Source organism: Eumetopias jubatus, unplaced genomic scaffold (assembly GCF_037043125.1).
Source record: "Eumetopias jubatus isolate StellerSeaLion01/CBP00866 unplaced genomic scaffold, mEumJub1_p1.0 scaffold_1, whole genome shotgun sequence".
Lineage (NCBI taxonomy): Eukaryota > Metazoa > Chordata > Mammalia > Carnivora > Otariidae > Eumetopias > Eumetopias jubatus.
In genome coordinates, this window is record NW_028274807.1 from 138821515 (window position 1) to 138841571 (window position 20057).

The 20057-nt window shown below is 40.8% G+C and overlaps 1 protein-coding gene across 4 annotated transcripts in view; it reads left to right on the plus strand.

Moving 5' to 3' along the window:
• Nucleotides 1-20057, plus strand: part of RARB (retinoic acid receptor beta) — a 377605-nt gene that overhangs the window by 195092 nt on the left and 162456 nt on the right. For 2 of the 4 annotated variants that reach the window (XM_028099067.2, XM_028099068.2), the window contains exon 1: nt 17789-17945. The exons of the other annotated variants lie outside the window; for them this stretch is intronic. In XM_028099067.2, coding sequence (XP_027954868.1) covers nt 17789-17945 — 157 coding nt within the window. Of the gene's footprint in view, nt 1-17788; nt 17946-20057 lie in introns of those variants that run through there. 4 annotated transcript variants of the gene reach the window in all.

The window sequence follows — 20057 nt, forward strand, 5'->3', positions numbered from 1 at the left end:
GTATTTACACCATGGAAATCAGCAAATGCTGCAAATCAGGGCTTCTCCCCCACAGAAAGCCAGGTGTTAAATATTTACTAGTTCAACACTGGGCAAAGGTCAGCCTATATTTGGCATAAAGAATCAAGATTTTATAGAAACATTTGAAAATGTTTCAGAGGAAAGTGGAGCTGTTTCTCTAAATAAGTGGGTCCCAACCCTTTCAGACCCAGTATCTCCTTTATATACTAAATATTTTATAACACTTACTATACCATTCTGAAATAATATACTCTCTGCATGGAACTTTTTTTAAGAAATCAGCATACTATCCAATGATAATATAAATGAAAAGTAAAAAGTTATTTATAAGGGATTAATTTATATTTTAATAAGTAAATATTTGGGCATGACTATACTGGAAGTCAAGATGAGGTAACAAATGCTCATACCCTTATGTAGAACCAGTATGAAAGCAGAAGCTACAAGACAGACCTATAGAAGTGTGATTTTGGTGAATCAAAGCGATTTTCTGTAATAATGAAGACTTGGTAAAATTCTGTGCAATACAAAATATAATCCCTCAGGGCACAAGGTTCTTGCATCTTGGAAGATCCAGTACCTATTAAAACCATGCAAAGAAATAGTTTGTGTGTATTGTATAAGAAAGAATTCGTTTCTAGTTTCAGGTTAATTTACTTCTATGAATTACCTACGTTCTTAAGTTGTGTCTGGGGCACCTGGGTGCCTCAGTCGGTTAAGCGTCTGCCTTTGGCTCAGGCCATGAACTTGGAGTCCCAGGATCAAGTCCCACATCGGGCTTCCTGCTCATTGGGGAGTCTGCTTCTCCCTCGGCCCCTCACCCCACTCTCGTGCTCTCTCTCACTCTCTCTCTCTCTCTTTCAAATAAATAAATAAAATTGCTATAAAAAAAGTTGTGTGGGATGTAGGTAATTCTTCACTGCATAGAACAGCTGACATTCTAGTACCACCCTCAAATGCAAGCAGTGTCCCCCCCATCATAAAGGCAAGCAAAAGTATCTCCTAAAGAGTCACAAAGAAACCAAAGAATACTACTGCCTGGGTTGGGAACCAGTACTCTAAATTAAGGCCAAAAGTTGCCCTCGAGGGCCTCGCCTGTACCCCTTTGTCTTGATGGGTTGCTATCAAAAGGGAAAATTTACTGGCGGAAAGGATGGTGACCCCTCGGCATCCAGAGAGGAGGTCCCAAGATATCCAAACTCAACAGGTCGAACAGGTGCAGAGATTACTGGGAGAGATAACCGGGGGGTGGAGCTCTAAGGAACAGGAACAATACAGAAAAGACTCCGGTCCAGCAGGGGCTGTGCAGCAGGAGCCCAGGAGCTCCAGGAGGCTGGGTGAGGAAGAGGGTGGGAGCAGCTAGCTGACTTTGGAGAAATGATAAGCGGCAAGTGGAAGAGCCAGGTCTGTCTTAGAAAGTGTCTGTTAGCGAGGAATTGTTGGTAGCATGAGAAACAGTCTGTACAGGGAATTTCAGAACTGGAGACTCCTTGGAAATGACTGTAAATTATCTAATGGCTCTTGGCTTCTAGTAATCCATTGTGATCAAGGTGCATCTTCGTGGAGAACTGATAGCAGAGAGTTACCTAGAAGAAAACTGATACTTGCTTTTTCTTTTGTCCTCTATGCCTCATTCCCTTTTCTCTCCTGCATTTAATTTCTTAGATATTTATTTAAAAGATAAAAATTATGTGCTGATATATTAAGGTTTTGGTATTTCTTCATTAGGTGTTGCTGTTAACCAAGGGACCTAGTTATATAGTTGCTGACCTAAGTTTTCATCAAAATGCTCTTTGTACTTTAGAGTTAAATATTCAAAGCTAGTTCTTTAGTGACTCCTTGCCTCCTCTTTCCCTCTCACCCCCATCGTCTGGCCTGCTTACAGTACAAACTCCTCACCTTCTCAAGATTGTTGGCTGGAGTAGTTGTTCTCAAACTTCTTTAAAACAAGGACCAATTAAGAGGATTTTTATTTAAAAATTCTGTGAGTCATGTGTCCCATCCACTCTATTTTTTTAAGTTAACACCTGTATTACAATATACATAGACATGCATAAATCATAAGTATACAGTGTGATGGGATTTTTTTTACAACTGAACATTTAACCAGCACCCAGATCAAGAAACAGAATGTGACCAGAACACCAAAAGCCACTTTGTACCTTCCTTTATTCACCAATCCTGACACAGGAGTAATAGGTGTCTTAACTTCTAATAGCACAGATTAATAAGGCCTGTTTTTTATCTTTATATAAATAGAATCATAGAGTTGTACTTTTTTGTGTGTTTCTGTTTTTCTTCCACTCAATATTATGTTGTTGCATTCATTCACACTTGAATACAGTGAGCTTCATTCGTTCTCATGGCTGGGTAGAATTGTATCGCATGAACACATCATATTTTTTTTATTCATGCTAACATTGATATGTACTTTTGTTAGTTTTCTGTTTGGGGCTATTATAATCAGTGCTGCTATGACCATTTTTTACACATGGCTTTTACATAAACATACAGACATGTTTCTATTGAGTATGTATGTAGGGATGGAGTCACCACATCGTAGAGTTCAAAGAATGTCAGATTCTAGTAGATGTTGACAAATGGTTTTCCATAGTAGTTACACAAATTTCCATTCCCATTGGCCATGTATGAAAATCCAGATTTCTTATATCTTTGCATACCCTTGGTATCATTGCTTGTTTGTTCACTTTAATTTTAGCCATGCTGATGGGCATATTGTGCTATTTCATTGTGGTCTTAAATTTTGTTTCCCAGAGAACCATGAACACCTTTGTGACCACAGCTGGTTGGTGTTCAGTTGCGATACACTGACATGGCCAACATTATCCTCATGGATTAATGTCTGTACTATACAGGTTGTTAAATATTTTGTTAAATACTGTTTTCTATGACAGTTTTATTGAGGTATGATTGACATTAAACTTCACATGTTTAAAGTGTAAAATGTGGTAAGTTTTGACATACGTATATACCTGTGAAACCATCACCATAATCAAAGCGATGAACATACACAGCAACAGAAATGATCAACAAAATGAAAAAGCCGTGTACCAAATGGGAGAAAATATTTGCAAATCATGTATCTACTAAGGACTTAATATTCAAAATATATAAAGAACTCATACAACTCAATAGCAAAAAAGTAAATAAACAATCTAATTTAAAAATGAAGAGAGGGTCTGAATAGAGCTTTTTCCATGGAGGAAAAACAGATGGCCAACAGGTACATGGAAAGATGCTCAATATTACCAATCATCGGGGAAAAGCGAATCAAAGCCAAAACGAGGTATCACCTCATACCTGTTAGAATGGATACTATAAAAAAGACAAGAGATAAGTGTTGGAGAAGAGGTGGAAAAAGGGGACCGCTTGTGCACTGTTGGTGGGAATATAAATTGGTGCAGCCACCATGGAAAAAAGTATGAAGATTCCTCAAAAAATTAAAAATGGAACTACCATATGATCCAGTATTGTGGGTATTTATCAAAGGGAAATAAAAACATTAACTTGAAAAAAAAAAAAAAACAACACTAACTTGAAAAGATGTCTATACCCCACTGTTCACCACAGCATTATTTCAGTAGCCAAGACATGGAAGAAATTAAGTGTCCATCAGTGAATGAATGGATAAAGAAGATGTGGTATATAAACACAGTGGAGTATAACTCAGCCATAAAAAAAGGAAATCTTGCCATTTGTAATAACATGGGTAGACCTGAGGGCATTAAGTTAAGTGAAGCAAGTGAGACAGAGAAAGACAAATACCATATGATCTCATTTATATATGAAATCTAAAAACAAAAACCAAGCTCATAGATACAGAGATCAGATTGGGGGTTGCTGGAGGCAGGGGGTAGTGGGTGAAAGAGATAGGTGAAGGTCATCAAAAGTCCAAGCTTCCAGTTGTAAAGTCCGGATATGTAACATATAGCCTGGTGACTACAATGAACAATACTGTGTTTTATATTTGAAAGTTAAGAGAGTAGATCTTTAAAGTTCTCATCACAAGAAAAAAATGTATAACTATGTGTGGTGATGAATCTTAACTAGACTTATTGTAGTCATCATTTCACAATATATCCATAAATTCTGTCATTATGTTGTACACCTGAACTAATGTTATATGTCAATGATATTTCAATTTTAAAAAAATGAGCATATCCACCACCATCCCTAGAAGTTTCCCCATGTGGTTTGTTTTTTTTTAATCCTATCCTCCCACCCCTTTCTATTTTCCCAAACCCTGTCTTTAGGCAACCACTGATCTGCTTTCTGCTACCATATATTAGTTTGAGTTTTCTAGAATTTCCTTATGTAAATGGAACCATATGCTAAATACTATTTTGTATCTGTCTTCTTTCCCTCAGCATAATTATTATAAAATTCATTCTAGGTTATCACATGTATCAGTAGTTCATTTCTTGTTATTGCCAAGAGTTTTCCATTGTCTGGATATACCACAGTTGATCAATTCAGCTGTTGAGGGGCAGTTGGATTGTTTCCAATTTTTGGCTGGAAAAAATGGTTGTATGATTTTACACTTCTGATACTGGATGAGAGTTTCTGTTTCTCCACATCCACAGTGACGTTTGATGTGGTAACCTTTTTCATTTTAGTGATTACAGTAGATGCATTGTGGTATCTCATTGTGGTTAGAATTTGCATTTCCCTAGTAACTAATAATACTGATGTCTTTTCATGTGTTCATTTGCCATCCATATATTTGATGACCTTTTTGTTCAAATTGCTCACTCGACTTGGGGCGAGGGTAAGGGATTTGCTTTGTGGGGATTTTTGAATTTAAGTTTCTTTATTCTGTATAGAACTTCATTATCTCATATATGTTTTGCATAGTTTCCTCCTAGTTTTTGATTCATCTTCTTATTCTTTTAGCAGAATCTTTCCATAAATAGAAGTGTTTTGTTTTGTCTTTTTTTAAGTAAGCTCCATGCCCAACATGGGGCTTGAAAACATGACCCCAGGGTCTAGAGTCACATGTTCTACCAACTGAGCCAGCCAGGCACCCCTCAAAAAATAGAAGTTTTTAATTGTGATAAGATCCACATTATTAACTTTATTTATTATGTCATAGTTTGGTGTCATTTCTAAGAAACATGAGCCCAACCCAAGGTCACAAGACTTTCTCCCGTTTTTTTTTCCTTCCAAAAGTTTATATATACCTCCATGTTTTACATTTAGGCCCATGATCCATGTTGAGTTAATTTTTGTGTATAGGGTCAGATATGGATCAAATCATATTGTTTTGTTTGTTGGGTTTTTTTACAATGGATATCTAAGTGTGCTTGCTCTATTTTTTGAAAAGACTTCTGGTCTGTATATATGGGTTGAACTTCTTTATCAGTGAGTTAAAAGCACAAGGCTTATGCCATAGATTTCAGTTTTTAAATGATACCATTTAATAATTAGTCCTAATTTTGTTTTGCTTATAGCAGGACCATTCTAATTGCTTTGAAACCATAGATCATAGTTGGTGCCAATTTTAAATTTTTACCAAGTTTTACGTGGTTCTACTAAGCAGTGTCTGCCAAGAAGGGCTACTTGTGAATGAACAAATTCACTCGTTTATTCACTGACAAACATTTGTTGAAGGATTACTATGTGTCGTGTAATGTTCTTATTATTAGTTAGGGTCATTGCAGTGAATCCATAGAGTAGCTGCCCTCAAGGAGATTACTTTCCATTTTGGGAGATATACAATAAAGAATAAGTGTTTGCCAGGCTATACATTTTAAAATAGAAGATCAAGGGACAGAAAGTCATTGGCACGACCGAGGGGCCTTGTTTTTAGGATCATTGGTGTCTCAATTAAGTCAACATATTCAGAAAGACCAAAAGAAAGGGATGGAATAAGTCATGTTTATATCTAAACGAGATATTCCAGGCAGAGCAAAGATAAACTCAAAGACACTAAAGGGGTGTATTTGGCATGTTTTATTTTTTTAATTTTTTTAAAAAGATTTTATTTATTTATTTGACTGAGAACAGCAAAGAGAGTGAGAGCACAGCAGGGGGAGCAGCAGAGGGAGAGAGAGAGAAGCAGGCTCCCCACTGAGCGGGAAGCCCAACGGGGTCTTAATCCCGGAACCCTGAGATTATGACCTGAGCCAAAGGCAGACGCTTAACCAACTGAGCCACCCAGGCGCCTGGTTCTTAGGTATTTAAATTAAGAATCTTAAACAGTGAGGAAACCCTCAATACTATCCAGTTCAAAGATTGTCAGTAGATTTCATCTTCAAAGCCCACTTCAACTAGATTGGTAGTGAATGCCTGGAGCCACACTCACCCAATTTTTTCTGCAAAGGTCCAGATCATAACAAATATTTTCAGCTTTGTGGGACATACTGTCTCACTCGACTCTGTTGTTTTGCAAACGCAGCCTAGACAGTACGCAAACAAATACATGTGAGTGTGCTGTTCTCCAATCAACCTTTTATTCTACGACAGGAGGTAGGCTAGACTGGGCCCTTGGAGGCTGCCAACCTCTGAGCTGGTGTGGCGTTGAGCCCCCTTGCTGGGATCTTTCTGAGGAACACACCTAGCAAGTCTGTCCCAAGCTTGTAGGGAGCCCCTGAGCCATGTACTTGCCACTGGGAGTTACAGCAACCTCCTCACGTTACTGATTAGACCGGACAAGTTCTCACAAGCTGTTAGTGGAAGGTTAGATCTCCAGGCTCAGTTTTGTTAATACTAGCCTGCCCTTACTCCTTCGGGTTTGCCACAGATTACTCTACATACAGGACCATCTTAGAGTTCTGAGGGTTACCTCCCTGTCCAAGCACAGCCCAGGTGGCTAGAACCAGCCGAGCCCGAAAGGCAGGATTTCCTGGGAAGCCGCTGGTAATGTCCAGAGTTAGAAATGAGAGCTTCTGAGGAGCTTTCTCACCTTCTGTCTGTGCCACAGAAATGCAAATGAAAAACTCAGCCATTTGTCTCTGGATCTGGAGCACAGAGGGTAGTGGAAATCCGCCGCGTTCCCGTGCCACTGACCAGTCCTCACAGTGGGAGAAGAGAGAGGAGCCTGGCCCAACTAGGGAAGAAAAGCAGGTCTTTAACACAAGGCACATCTTGAAGGGGCTGGGCAGTTAATTGCAGAAGGGAATACCAAGGTGATCCTTTCTGCTATTTTCAATTTTAAACACATCAAACAAGATTTGATTAATTAGGATATAGACTAAACTTGATTTTAAAAGATGCCCAAAACTATGACAGCATAAATATGATAGAAGTTTATTTTTTCTCTCGTGTAACTGTCTAGAGACAAGTAATCCCTGTGGGTAGGGCGGCAATGGGCGGTCAGGGTCTCCAGTTTCTTGCATCTTATGGCTTTGCCTTCCCCTGCACTGCTGTCTTCATCTGTATGGTCTACACAGGGTCTCATGGCTTTCCAGTTGGCACAGAAGGGGGGACATAGCAAGTGGGCGGTAGGAAGTTACTTTTTAAAGAAGTGACGCGGAACTAGCGCCCAGCACTTCTGATCACATCTTGTTGACGAGAACATGGTCACGTGAGAGCCACACTAGCTGGAAAGGATGCTGGGCAATGTGGCCTCTCTGTATGTAGGCATGTGCTCAGCTAAGAATCTGTGGATTTTTAAAGGGGGTTACGAATTAGATGGGAGGCTGGAGTTAGCAGTTTTCCACAGAGTTTATCGAAGAGTGGAAAATGTTTTTTTGTCCATTCTCACCTAATGTGTGAATAGTAATGCCTAATGTTCCATAATACTTTAGACATTTAGAATTTTCCTCATACATTATTTCACTTCATTCTTCAACCTTAGCTTCCTTTAAACTAGACATTATCATTGGAAGTAGACATTATCTTCATATAGGAGAAAGTCGACTAAGTATGGCTCAGAAAGATGATGAGATTACCCAAAGTCAGAGCTCTGCCCATTTCGAGTCCTTGCAGTCTTTCTTAACACCTAATCCTCTGCAGGGTTTCCTGTTTGTTGGCATTCACCAAATGGAATGTCCTATCATAGCAAAAGTCTGACACTTTAGTGTGCAGGTTAACTACCTAAGGACCTTGATCAAAATGCCGATTACTTTACCAGACCTTGAGAAATTTTCATTAGGTAGCCCTAGGTATGAAGCCCTAGAATTGCAGTGCTTTGGGAATCACTGCAGTGATCTTGCCTTTTATCATTGCATTTCCTGGAACAGAGAGAGGAGATATTTCATATTTCTATTTTTTCCTTTGCTTGCCCTCCCCTGCTTATACGCGTTACCTTACATTTTAGAAGTATTGCTTCTGAAAAATCTTTGCTAATCTCTTTTGAAGCATCTCTAACTCAAAACAAAAAAGAAAACAATGACAAAATGTCAAAAGTTAATTTGGGAAGACACCGTGGTACCCTCTCAAACACAAGTCTTCAAAGCCCTTGGTTGAGGTAGATGTTCAGAAGGTGGCTTTATACTCTGCAGTTTGAAAGGAGGAGAGAGAAAATTATTTTTTCATCAAAAATATTTATAATGTATTCATACTGTGTGTGTGTGTGTGTGTGTGTGTGTGTGTGTGTGTGTGTGTAAGGTACACATATACATATCCTTGTTTCCCCAACAGAAATTTCACAGAGATTTCTACTTGACTTTATGTTACCCTCAATTTCCATTAAATCACATTGGGCTTTTTTATTTGCCTTTTTCTCTGTCAGACTCCAGGATGAATTTAAACTCCAGTCCCTCTCCAATGGCCTCTCTGATGTATTTGCTACTTTTTACATTCCCTTTCCCTGTAGAATCCAGTGGAAATTCCTTTTGAGCCTTTAGCTTTCCCTCAGAGTCAAAAACTTTTGTGTTGCTAATAGAACTCAGCTTCATTAGCATTTCAAATCCTAAAATGCTCTTAGAGAGCTGTGTGTTAGATCTGAGGGGCTCCCCAGCCACAACCTGATTTATCAAACTTGTTTAACTAAGGCCTGTGCCTTTGACCTTATTTCTGCCAGTACATCTCATCAGAAAATCCTTTTCAAGAAGTCTAGAGAAATACATATACATAATCTGAGAAGCTTTACTTTTGTCCCTTTTTCTACTCTATATGTTGCCTGGTTGAAAAGCCATACTTTCTTCATCACTTTTGATCGGTAGATCATGGGTAGATGATGGGTCAGAGAATGGGTAGATGGGTAAATGGATGAGTAGATGGACTGATGGACAAGTAGTTGGGTAGATAACTAGGAAGGCAGATGGATTGTTAGATGGGTAAATGGCTGGGTGGGCAGATAGGTGAAGTAGATGAATGAGTAGGAGGATGGGATGGATGGATGGATGGATGGTTGGAAAGGTAAGATAGATAAATAATGCAAGTCTTCTGTCTTATACAGTCCTTGTCACTTAACTGACCATAATTGGCCTTGGTGCTCCTGAGGCTGAACACCATTTCTACAGAAAACAGCAAGTCATGTGATATACGTCCTGCCCCCCACAGGAGAGAACAGGGTGGGGCTTGCAAAAGAATTTGTTGCCATTCTGACTCAGTGTTTGATTTGTAAAATAAAAGAAACCATTCTCTTTTATACAAATATATAAAAATGCTTCAGTGTGGTGCTACTTAACCAGACCTATACAGCAAAATCTCTTGGGAAACTTGTCCTAATTGCATCTTCCTGGGCCCCAGACGCTGAAATGTGCATCCTGATTGAAAATTGACTTCCCTGACAGAATAGTCTCTGTGCCTGGTAGCAATAGTATTGGCGCTACGTGTCCCCTACTTCATTTTCGTCTTACAGACATTCCACTAACACTTTCTAAGTATTTATTATATCTCAGGCAATGTTGTCCATGCTTCTTACTTGTATTACCTCATTTAATCTTTACCACAACCTTTTAATGTATTTATCATTAATATCACAGTTACAGGTGAGGGAAATTAAGGCATGTAGAGGTTAGGTAATTTGCCCAGGGTCACACAGCTTGTAAGAGGAAAATGGTGGGTTCTAATGCAGTCAGGAGATGTCCAGATTCTATGGTGCCACCCACCATGCATCTCTCTGATCACTAAGCTGAGCTTTCAGAGCACTGTGGTCCAATAGAACTTTCTGTGATGGTGAAAATGCTCTATATCTGTGCTGTCCCATGAACATGGTAGCCACTAGCCACATGAAGCTTTTGAGCCCTTGAAATGTGGCTAGTGTGACTGAGGAACAAAGTTTTTAGTTGTACTGAATTTTAATTAATTTAAACAGTACAGTTTGAGAGCCAACTAATAGCCTCTCTTCATACATATGATCTCAAAAAAATGAAGTGCTGAATTAGGTATTAAGCTAGGCATCCAGTTATAGACATTCTCCTTTATTAATAATATTAACGTGAAATAATTACAAAGCACTCTCAGAATCCTTTGTGCTTCTTTCCATCATGGAAAAGAGTCTCACTGTTCTTTTAAGCCCTCTGCCAACGAGGTGGCACATCTACTCTTAGCTTATTGGAAGATGTATTGAGATGAGAGAGAAAAAGAAATTCAGTCAGAATAATACAGGGACGTCATGGGCAAGCTGTAGCGTGGTGGTGCCATTGGCATTTACTCTCAGGAGTCATTGTTATATTTTCCATCTCCTCAATACTGCCATCATATATTAGGGGGGAGAAGGGGTTGGTGGAAATAATGGACTTTAAAGCAGGGTTTGGTGGTGGAAGAAAGTACAGAGGCATCTGGGCTCATTTGAAGGAGATTTGCAATCCTGCACCCCTTCTTAAGGACATGAAGAGAGTGGAGTAGGAAAGTGGGAAATAATGAGCCAAGAGAGAAGAAGAGAGGATTCTGGATGAAGTAATATAATAAAAGAGCCATATCATTCTTCACGTGGTATACAAGTTGGAACTGGGTAAAACTTTTAAAGGAGAGGGAAGATTAAAATGTTAACAGAATCCAAATGAATAGAGCGGGGTTTTAAAGAGAAAGAAACAAAGCAATATAAAATTCAGTGAAATTGTTAAGAAATGGTTTTGAACAGAAGTGGACAAACTACAGCCCATGGGTCCACGCCAGTCCACTGCTGGTTTTTATAAATAAAGTTTTATTGAACACACCCATATACATATATGGCTCCTTTATACTATGACGGCAGAACTGAGCTGTTGCAACAGAAACTGTATACCCTACAAAACCTAAAATATTTCCTCTGATCCTAAACAGAAAAAAAGTTTACTTTTTTACTCCCCTATTTTAGAACAAAAGGGGAGTATTTATTTATTTTTATTTTTTTACTTTTTTTTTTAAAGATTTTATTTATTTGACAGAGAGGGACACACACAGCAAGAGAGGGAACACAAGCAGGGGGAGTGGGAGAGGGAGAAGCAGGCTCCCCACTGAGCAGGGAGCCCGGTGCGGGGCTTGATCCCAGGACCCTGGGATCATGACCTGAGCCGAAGGCAGACACTTAACGACTGAGCCACTCAGGCACCCCTAAAAGGGGAGTATTTATTAACACAACCATTTTGGAGTACAAATTTGTGTGATCATGCCCATCGTCTTTGATAGGGCAATACTGCTACTAGAATTTTATCCAGCAGATATTTTGGTACACATACCCACAGGGCTTCTTAAACACTGAAAACCTGGAAACAAGCTAGTTGTTCAATATGAGCATTGGCCAAATGAATTACAGTGCATTAATATAAAGAGATACTGTTCAGCTTCTTTTTTTGTTGTTTTTTTATTTTTATTTATTTTTTGGTTTTTTAAGATTTATTTATTTGAGAGAGCGAGTGCGCATGTGCATGCAAATGTAGGGGGAGGGAAAGGGAGAGAATCCTCAAGCAGACTCCCCACTGAGAGTGGAGCACAACTCGGGGCTCAATCCCAGGACCCTGAGATCCTGACCTGAGCCGAAATCAAGAGTCCGATGCTCAGCCCACAGAGCCACCCAGATGTCTCTTTTTTTAAAATTTTTCTATTGTTATGTTAATCACCATACATTACATCATTAGTTTTTGATGCACCCAGATGTCTCTTGTTTTGTTTTTTTTTAGTGAGAGTTCTACATGCACTGTTTATTATGAAGGGATTTCAAGAAGTATTGCTAAATAGAAAAATGTTACAGAACAGTATGTATTTTTATCATATTTGTGCAAAAGCAACCCCCTGAAAAGACATACAAATATATGGCCAGCAACTTTTTACTTTATATCTTCTAGGTCAGACTATGAGTTTTTATGAAGGTGTATTACTTTTTTTGTTTTTGTTTTTTATTTCCAGTGTAGCTAACACACAGTGTTATATTAGTTTCAGGTGTACAATATAGTGATTCAGCAATTCCATATATTACTCAGTGCTCATCAAGATATGTGTACTCTTAATCCCGGTCACCTATTTCCCCCATCCCCCATCCCCCTCCCCCTCTGGTAACCATCTGTTTGTTCTCTATCTCTAAGAGTCTATTTTTTTTTTTTTGGTTTGTCTCTTTTTTTTCCTTTCCCTTTGTTCATTTGTTTTGTTTCTTAGATTCCATGTATGAGTGAAATCATATGGTATTTGTCTTTCTCTGACTGTCTTATTTCACTTAGCATTATACTCTCAAGATCCACCCATGTTGTTGCAGAGTGTATATTACTTAAAAAAAAAATCTAAACTTAAAAATGAGAGGGAAAAAAAAAAACAAAGATAGGTTTCTCCCAAACTGAGGGATTCCATACTGAGGCATTCAGCAGGGCAAGTCTTTAAGCTTCAAGTTGGGACCAACAGTAACTGTTGGACTTGAAGAGATGTCTTTATAAGTCATGAGTCATGCACAGCAAAAACAGAGAAGTGCTAGAGAAAACAAATCAAGGGTAGAAAGGGAGAAGTGTGCCCCTTGTCTTGGGGAATGGTGTTTGTAAGTACCCAGGTGGGAAGACTTCATCGAGGAAACTGGAAAAAAACAGGAAGCTGGAGGAGAAAGAAACCAAATGAAAGAAGGACACAGTGGCCAACGCTCAAGATGGAGAAACAGTTTTGAGGAAGAACAGATGTTCCTTGGGATTCTGAGAAGACCCAGTCTCTACACGGATGCTTAGATACACTCTGCGAATTCCTGTTTGCAGAGTGCTTCGGTGTCTTCTGGTATAAGATTCATGGCCATCAACAGTCCTGGTACATTAGGAGGTGTTCAGATGGAAGGGCCAGAAGCAGTTTCCATGTGTTGATGAGTGTTAGAACTTCTTCCAACCAGCAGCACAAGCTGCTCTGCCTGGTGGCATGGAAGCCCCAGGAACAGCCTCAACACTCACCTTATGCTGGCAGCCCATCCCTGCCTTGGCTTCCTGGCTGGAACACACACATGACTCAGGGCTAGCCATCTATTTTTCTGGCAAAACTGTGACAAGAGGAGTTTATATGAGATTAACGGTTACAAAACAAACAAATAAATAAAAACAAAGCAAACTGAAAAAACACGGAAGAGGCAGGTGTGTCTTCTCAAATGATCCGTGTCTACCTCCCTCTACCGCACCCCCATGTCTGCCTGCACTTGGGTGGATGTGTCTGCGCCTGTGAGAATCTTTTTATTTAGACATCACAGGGCATTTGACCAATTTTGAACACGGCCGGCTTCAGTACTGGTACACAGAGACGCCTGCTCTTCATAAAACTCTCCAGTTCAAACATGTTTGCAGAGCATGATTCATGGTGTTTCTTTCTGGATTGTCCAGTGGGTAATTGCTATACGAAAACCAGAGAAACAGATGTAGACCCTGAACCTTGGCTATAAATTTTTGTTTTATGATTATGGGTTTCAAATGTGCTGTGTCACACTGACAAATATACGGTTACTCTGAAACAAAATGGATTTTGGTCTCAAACTTTTGCTTTTTTTGTTTGTGGTTGGAAATACTTTTAGTAGAGTTTCTTTTATCATTGATCAAACACAAAACAGAAGAGAGGACACATATCAGAATGTTGTTTTATGCCGTACCAAGAGAATATTTGGGAAAGGTTTCTTCCAACTGTTGGATTAATGTTTAAAAGAGGCGTCAATAATTTAAACTTCATTTATCCCCAAATTAACTAGGCCATTTTTTACCTTCTACCTACTCATTAATCTTTATGGTACATGGATGTGTTATTTAAAGAAGTGTGGCTTATTTGTATATCCTTCCTAAATTTTACTTAAGATGAAGAATTTGCAGGAAGACCGGTTTTCCAGAAGTATAAGAATTAGATTTCCTGATGAAGAAATGATAAGAAACATGTGGCTAAATTTGGGGGCTGCTTTATAAATTAATATTTGGATGAAATAATAGCTCTAGTAGTTGCCATGAGCATAATTAACTCATGATGAGAAATGATGAATAGACTAGTGAGTATTGTTGCACTATAAGAAACCCATAATATTCTGTTCACACGGATTGAAATAAAAGATGGGCATTCAAAAGCCCAAGTTTATTCCTCTACAGGTAAGAGAACCCCAAGGTGATTATAAATTTAAAATTTTCTTGCTCGTGCAAAGAAGGAAAACACCCAGTCTCTTAACCCTACCTCCCCCCGGCCCCCCGCCACCCCGCACACTTCATGATTCTTTTTGTGCCATGACATAATATTGAGGGTAGAAATTAGGGAGCAGTCTTTTCCCTTCCAAATGAGGCTGATCCTCTAGCTTTAGAAATGAGAGTAGGGGTCCCTGGGTGGCTCAGTCGTTAAGCATCTGCCTTCAGCTCAGGTCATGATCCCAGAGTCCTGGGATCGAGCCCCGCATCGGGCTCCCTGCTCCGCGGGAAGCCTGCTTCTCCTCTCCCACTCCCTCTGCTCGTGTTCCCTCTCTCGCTGTGTCTCTCTCTGTCAAATAAATAAAGAAAATCTTTTAAAAAAGAAAAAGAAATGAGAGTAAACAGAATTTGGGAGACACCGTCCCCATCTTCATCTCCTTGTGACTGGTGCACCCTACCCTTTGGAAAGATGCTGGGGCAGGCAGCGTCATGCCCTCCCCTGGGGAGCAGATACCTGAATACGCACACCTGGCCCGGGAGCCATGTTTCTCCTCTCTTAATGCTTCCTGCTGTGCTTCAAAACGTAGCTGCTTCCTCCGGTTTTCTCAGACACCTTTTCAGTCACCTCCATTATCACATACAGGATGAGTCCAGTTTCCAAGGGACTCTTAAGCAAGCATTTGGAACTGTAAGTGTACACACGCAGGGGTTGGTACATGATGTGGTGCTTTGTGTATCTTTACAACTATCTTAATGACAGTGTGTTAAATGTTTTGTAAATTCCTCTGTGCTCCTTGCTGAAGACGTGTGTTGTCTTTGTAGTTAAAGGGTTTCTTTATAAACCTCTGCTATGAAATGATGGCCACTTGAAAAAGAGAGAGAAAGAGAATAACAAACATAGTTTCAGCAAAATCTCACCCCTCCATCGCCCTGGACTTTTCAATAGCAAGAACTGAGCTTGCTGGGCTGAAAATTGTTTTAATGTACCTTCATAAAAGGATCTTTGACTTGGTAAGTGTGTATGATGCATACTTTTCATGTTACACCATGAGTGCCACTTAGCAACTCCTGGAGACAGAGCAGCCGTTCAGCATGGGGCGGGGTGCCCCCTGACAGGCTTCCAAAAGGCCTGGATGCCAATGAACATTCCAGCACTATCCACAGAAAGGAGACTGGGGCAGCGCTCTTCCCCGCAAGGGGCAAGGAAACTGTCCCTCATGCCCACCCGCTTGCCTGCCCTGTTTCGTGGGAGAATTACAAGTAAAGACTGGAGAGGTATTAGAGGAGGTTGGGTGTTTTCATTCCTGCACAGTTTCCTTTCTTCGATGTGCTTTGTTGAAGCAAGTTGTGAAAAGTGGCTGCAACGTGGATTGGCTCTCCCTTTGAAAGCTCTCTGCCTGAGTTTATTTGTAAATTTTGCATCTGTCCTGCTCTGTGTTTTAAGACAGGCTAAAAGGTTTCTCCTTCCTCTAGGTTGGGTCAATATGGGAAGTATAAAAAAGAGTCTCTTTCTCTTAAAATTATTCTAATAAATAACCGAGATTGGGCAGGGGCTAATATTGGTATAAACAGGCCCTTGGAAATATAAAACCTTCACACTTAACCAGTTTTTCCAAAATATGTGTTTAATTATGTGGTGGTAGTGGGGTGTGTGTGTGTGCATGAGATGACAAAGGTCACCGACATGCTATTCGGGGTACAAGGCTGTGGGAGCAGCAAAGTAATTTTCAGTGGACTGGGATCCCAGGGAATTGGGTGCTAGTCATTGTTCTGAGCTTTGGGGCCTCAGACAGGTCTCAGCCTCCCCTCCCAGGGCTTGTTTCCCTCGGTGAAAAATAAAAGGATGAAATGAGACTTAGTACTTGTTGCAGGATACATACTGAGTGCCATATAAGCACTTGGGGGGGGGAGGGGTGCTCACAGCAACCCACTTAAGGGGGTAGTAATATATCCCCATTCTACGGATGAGAACGCTGAGGCTCAGAGAGGTTAAATACTCATCCCAGATCACACAGCTGGTAAGAAGTAGAACTGGAATTGAAATCTATTTCAGCTTGAGCCCCACATCGACTCTTGACCACGCTGTTTTCTACCATCAGGACCTGAAATCAAATCCTGTACATCCGTGTGATTGTGTGTGTGTGCTTGAGGGCAGGAGTCACTAATTCTTGACTGTTGCATACAGACCTGAGAGAATGTTTAAAAAGTAAATGAATCCAGAAAGCTGGATTTTTTACTCCAGAGCAAATGCAATCCCTTCGGCCAGGGCTTTGCAAGAGGGATGGGGGTGGGGTGAAGAGCTATCAAATGGAAAGTTTCTCAACCCAAGGCTTCCCCGAGGAGTAGCTCTCCTCTGCTCTCCAGTTCAGGGCTTGCCTGTGCTTTTTCGGGAGTGGAAAAATACATAAGTTACAGGAATTTAACAGACAGGCGGGCGCACAGAGGAATTTACAGGGTGGGCTGGGGGCGCGGGGGTGGGCAGGAGGCGAGCCGGCGAGGCGGGGGGACCCGCGCTTCCAAGCTAAGCCGCCGCGAATAAAAAAAAGGCGGAAAGGGAGCGAAGTTGGCGGCTCAACGCGAGCCGGGAGCAGTGTCCTGGCTCCTCCCCTGCCCGTTTTAAAAGCACTTCTTGCATTGTTTTTCAGGTGAGAAATGGGAAAGAAAGAGGCGGCTTGCGGGCTCGCCCGCTGCCTCTCTGGCTGTCTGCTTTTGCAGGGCTGCTGGGAGTTTTTAAGCTCTGTGAGAATCCTGGGAGTTGGTGATGTCAGACTCGTTGGGTCATTTGAAGGTTAGCAGCCCGGGAAGGGTTCACCGAAAGTTCACTCGCATATATTAGGCAATTCAATCTTTCATTCTGTGTGACAGAAGTAGTAGGAAGTGAGCTGTTCAGAGGCAGGAGGGTCTATTCTTTGCCAAAGGGGGGACCAGAATTCCCCCATGCGAGCTGTTTGAGGACTGGGATGCCGAGGACGCGAGCGAGCCGGGCAGGGTTTGTCTGGGCATCGTCGGGGTAGGATCCGGACCGCATTCGGAAGGCTTTTTGCAGGCATTTGCTTGGAAGGAGAACTTGGGATCTTTCTGGGAACCCCCGCCCCGGCTGGATTGGCCGAGCAAGCCTGGAAAATGGTAAATGATCATTTGGATCAATTACAGGCTTTTAGCTGGCTTGTCTGTCATAATTCATGATTCGGGGCTGGGAAAAAGACCAACAGCCTACGTGCCAAAAAAGGGGCAGAGTTTGATGGAGTTGGGTGGACTTTTCTATGCCATTTGCCTCCACACCTAGAGGATAAGCACTTTTGCAGACATTCGGTGCAGGGGAGATCATGTTTGACTGTATGGATGTTCTGTCAGTGAGTCCTGGGCAAATCCTGGATTTCTACACTGCGAGTCCGTCTTCCTGCATGCTCCAGGAGAAAGCTCTCAAAGCATGCTTCAGTGGATTGACCCAAACCGAATGGCAGCATCGGCACACTGCTCAATGTAGGTTTATTTTTTCCCTTCTTCTACCAAGAAAAAAAAAATGAATTGTCTCTCTTGCATGCAATAAAGACATTGGAAACAAACTGCACTGGTAGCAAGACAAAGGATTTAATGATTTAATGCTGAAAGGGTGTGATATGCTGGCGTGCATATTGATTCCCTCTGCTGAAAATTTCCTTAGATGTTTTCTTGCCAAACAACCCCTCCTGACCCCCCACTCCTCTCCTTACCAACCTTACAGTCTCTTGAAAACAGTTTTAAAAATATGCATGGAGGGGGGGAATAAAAAAGTAGAGTGTGACCACAGGACTTTGAAACATTCTTCAAGTAAGGCAGTTTGACACATTGTGCAGTTTTTACTAAGATGTATGCAGTGGGGAATTTAACTTTGCTGTTCTTTGGATTAGCTGCTAGTTGTATATATTCCCCCCTTGTGTGTTTCCACAGTCCAAAGTAATTAAAATACGACATCGTCCTTGCAAGGAATTTAGCCTAATTAGGGTGGCTATTTCTCCTGAAGTTCATAAACCACCAGTTAAAACTGCTGCTCCCAATGTTTTCCTTGCTAAGGAAAGGCAATATTTCTTAGCATTGACCCTGCTGCCACCTTTCCGAGTCACTTTGTTGCTCTAAGAAGTTGCTGTTTTGCTAGAAAACTACTGGCAATGAACACCCCTTGGGCTGAGCCCATCCATTATTTCCATATCTTGCGATTCATCCCAGAACCTGGACATCAGTTAAAGGAAAGGAAATATAAGTGGAGTAGCCCAGCTTTTTAAAAAAATATTGACTATTTGGTTATCTGATGCTGACACAATGCCGAGGCACGCATCTGGTCAACAGTAGAGTGGTTCAGGCTTGAGAAATGACCAGAAGTCCCAGAAAATCCCACCTTCGGGTGGCTGTGGTGGGAGCCTGCAGGATGCATCGCCGCCCTGACAGTGATTTAGATAAATGGCTCAGCTATCTATCAAAATGTTTTTAGTACTTTATTTGACAATTCATTGGAGCATTAGCCTGAAAATGACATTTTAAATCTTTGTTTTCAAAGAGGTCAAAGTTTAACTGGAAGAAATTGAGTTTTCCTAATAACATGGTGGCTTATGTAAAGAGGGAGACGAAAAGGGAGAGAGAGGGACAGTGACTAGATTTAAACTGCTCTCTCTGGAACTTTGTCTTAGCAATGAAGACTTGCTTCCTGGGCCAGGAAATCAACAGGTTTGTAGCTGAAAAATCAATAACCCTTTGATGCCAGCAGTCTGGCTGTCTTACTTAGTATTTCGTAGAGCCATAACCAGGGCAAAAAGAATATAGTTTTCAGAAGGCGTCTTCATCTTCAGCTGCTCCCCAAATGCCTTTTCTTTCCTAATGCCTGTTTTCTTTCTGGAGAATTCAAAGAAGCTGAGTGTTACAAAATAATTTTACAACCCACCAACAGATCTTTTAGACCTGTCTGGTCTGTAGCAGTTAAAAGAGTGTGAACAATTTCACTTGGAATCTCAGGGAACTGGGGCTCTGCAGAACTTTTTCTCATAAGAGAAAGTTCTGTGAAACATATTTTTAACGAAGGAAAAAAAATGTTCAGGACCCTTGGCGGAAAGCTATTAGACCTAATAGAGCCTTTACAAGTAGACATTCTCCCTTTTGTAATTAACCCTCCAAACATGCCTATTAAGTTGTAGGAGTAGGGGGAAAAGCTTTGTTTGTTCTTGAACAAGTTAAACAAGGGATTTGCCTTATCTAGGGAGAGCGAGTGGTGAATGTGTCATTCGCCTAGGGCCAGCCGATAAGCAAGAAGTGTTGATAACAGCAAAGTTCAGCTAATCAAAGAAACTTGCATTAGAAAAAGTAAATAAAGGCATTTGACAAAGGGATTTCAGAAATTCCAGTGTCTTATTTTTGTAAGCAGAGCAATTAGTGCTTATTGTGGTCAATTTCACAAGGGTTCTAAATCCCACACCCCCAGCTATAGGCTACATGAATAAATTGTAAAAATTGCGTATGCTCCTGCAGAGTTGCTTTATCCTCCATAAACCCCTTTATGACGGTCAGTTTAGTTGTTCAAGAGATTAAGTTTTTAAGCATAAATAAAAATTCTAACAAATGTCTGCC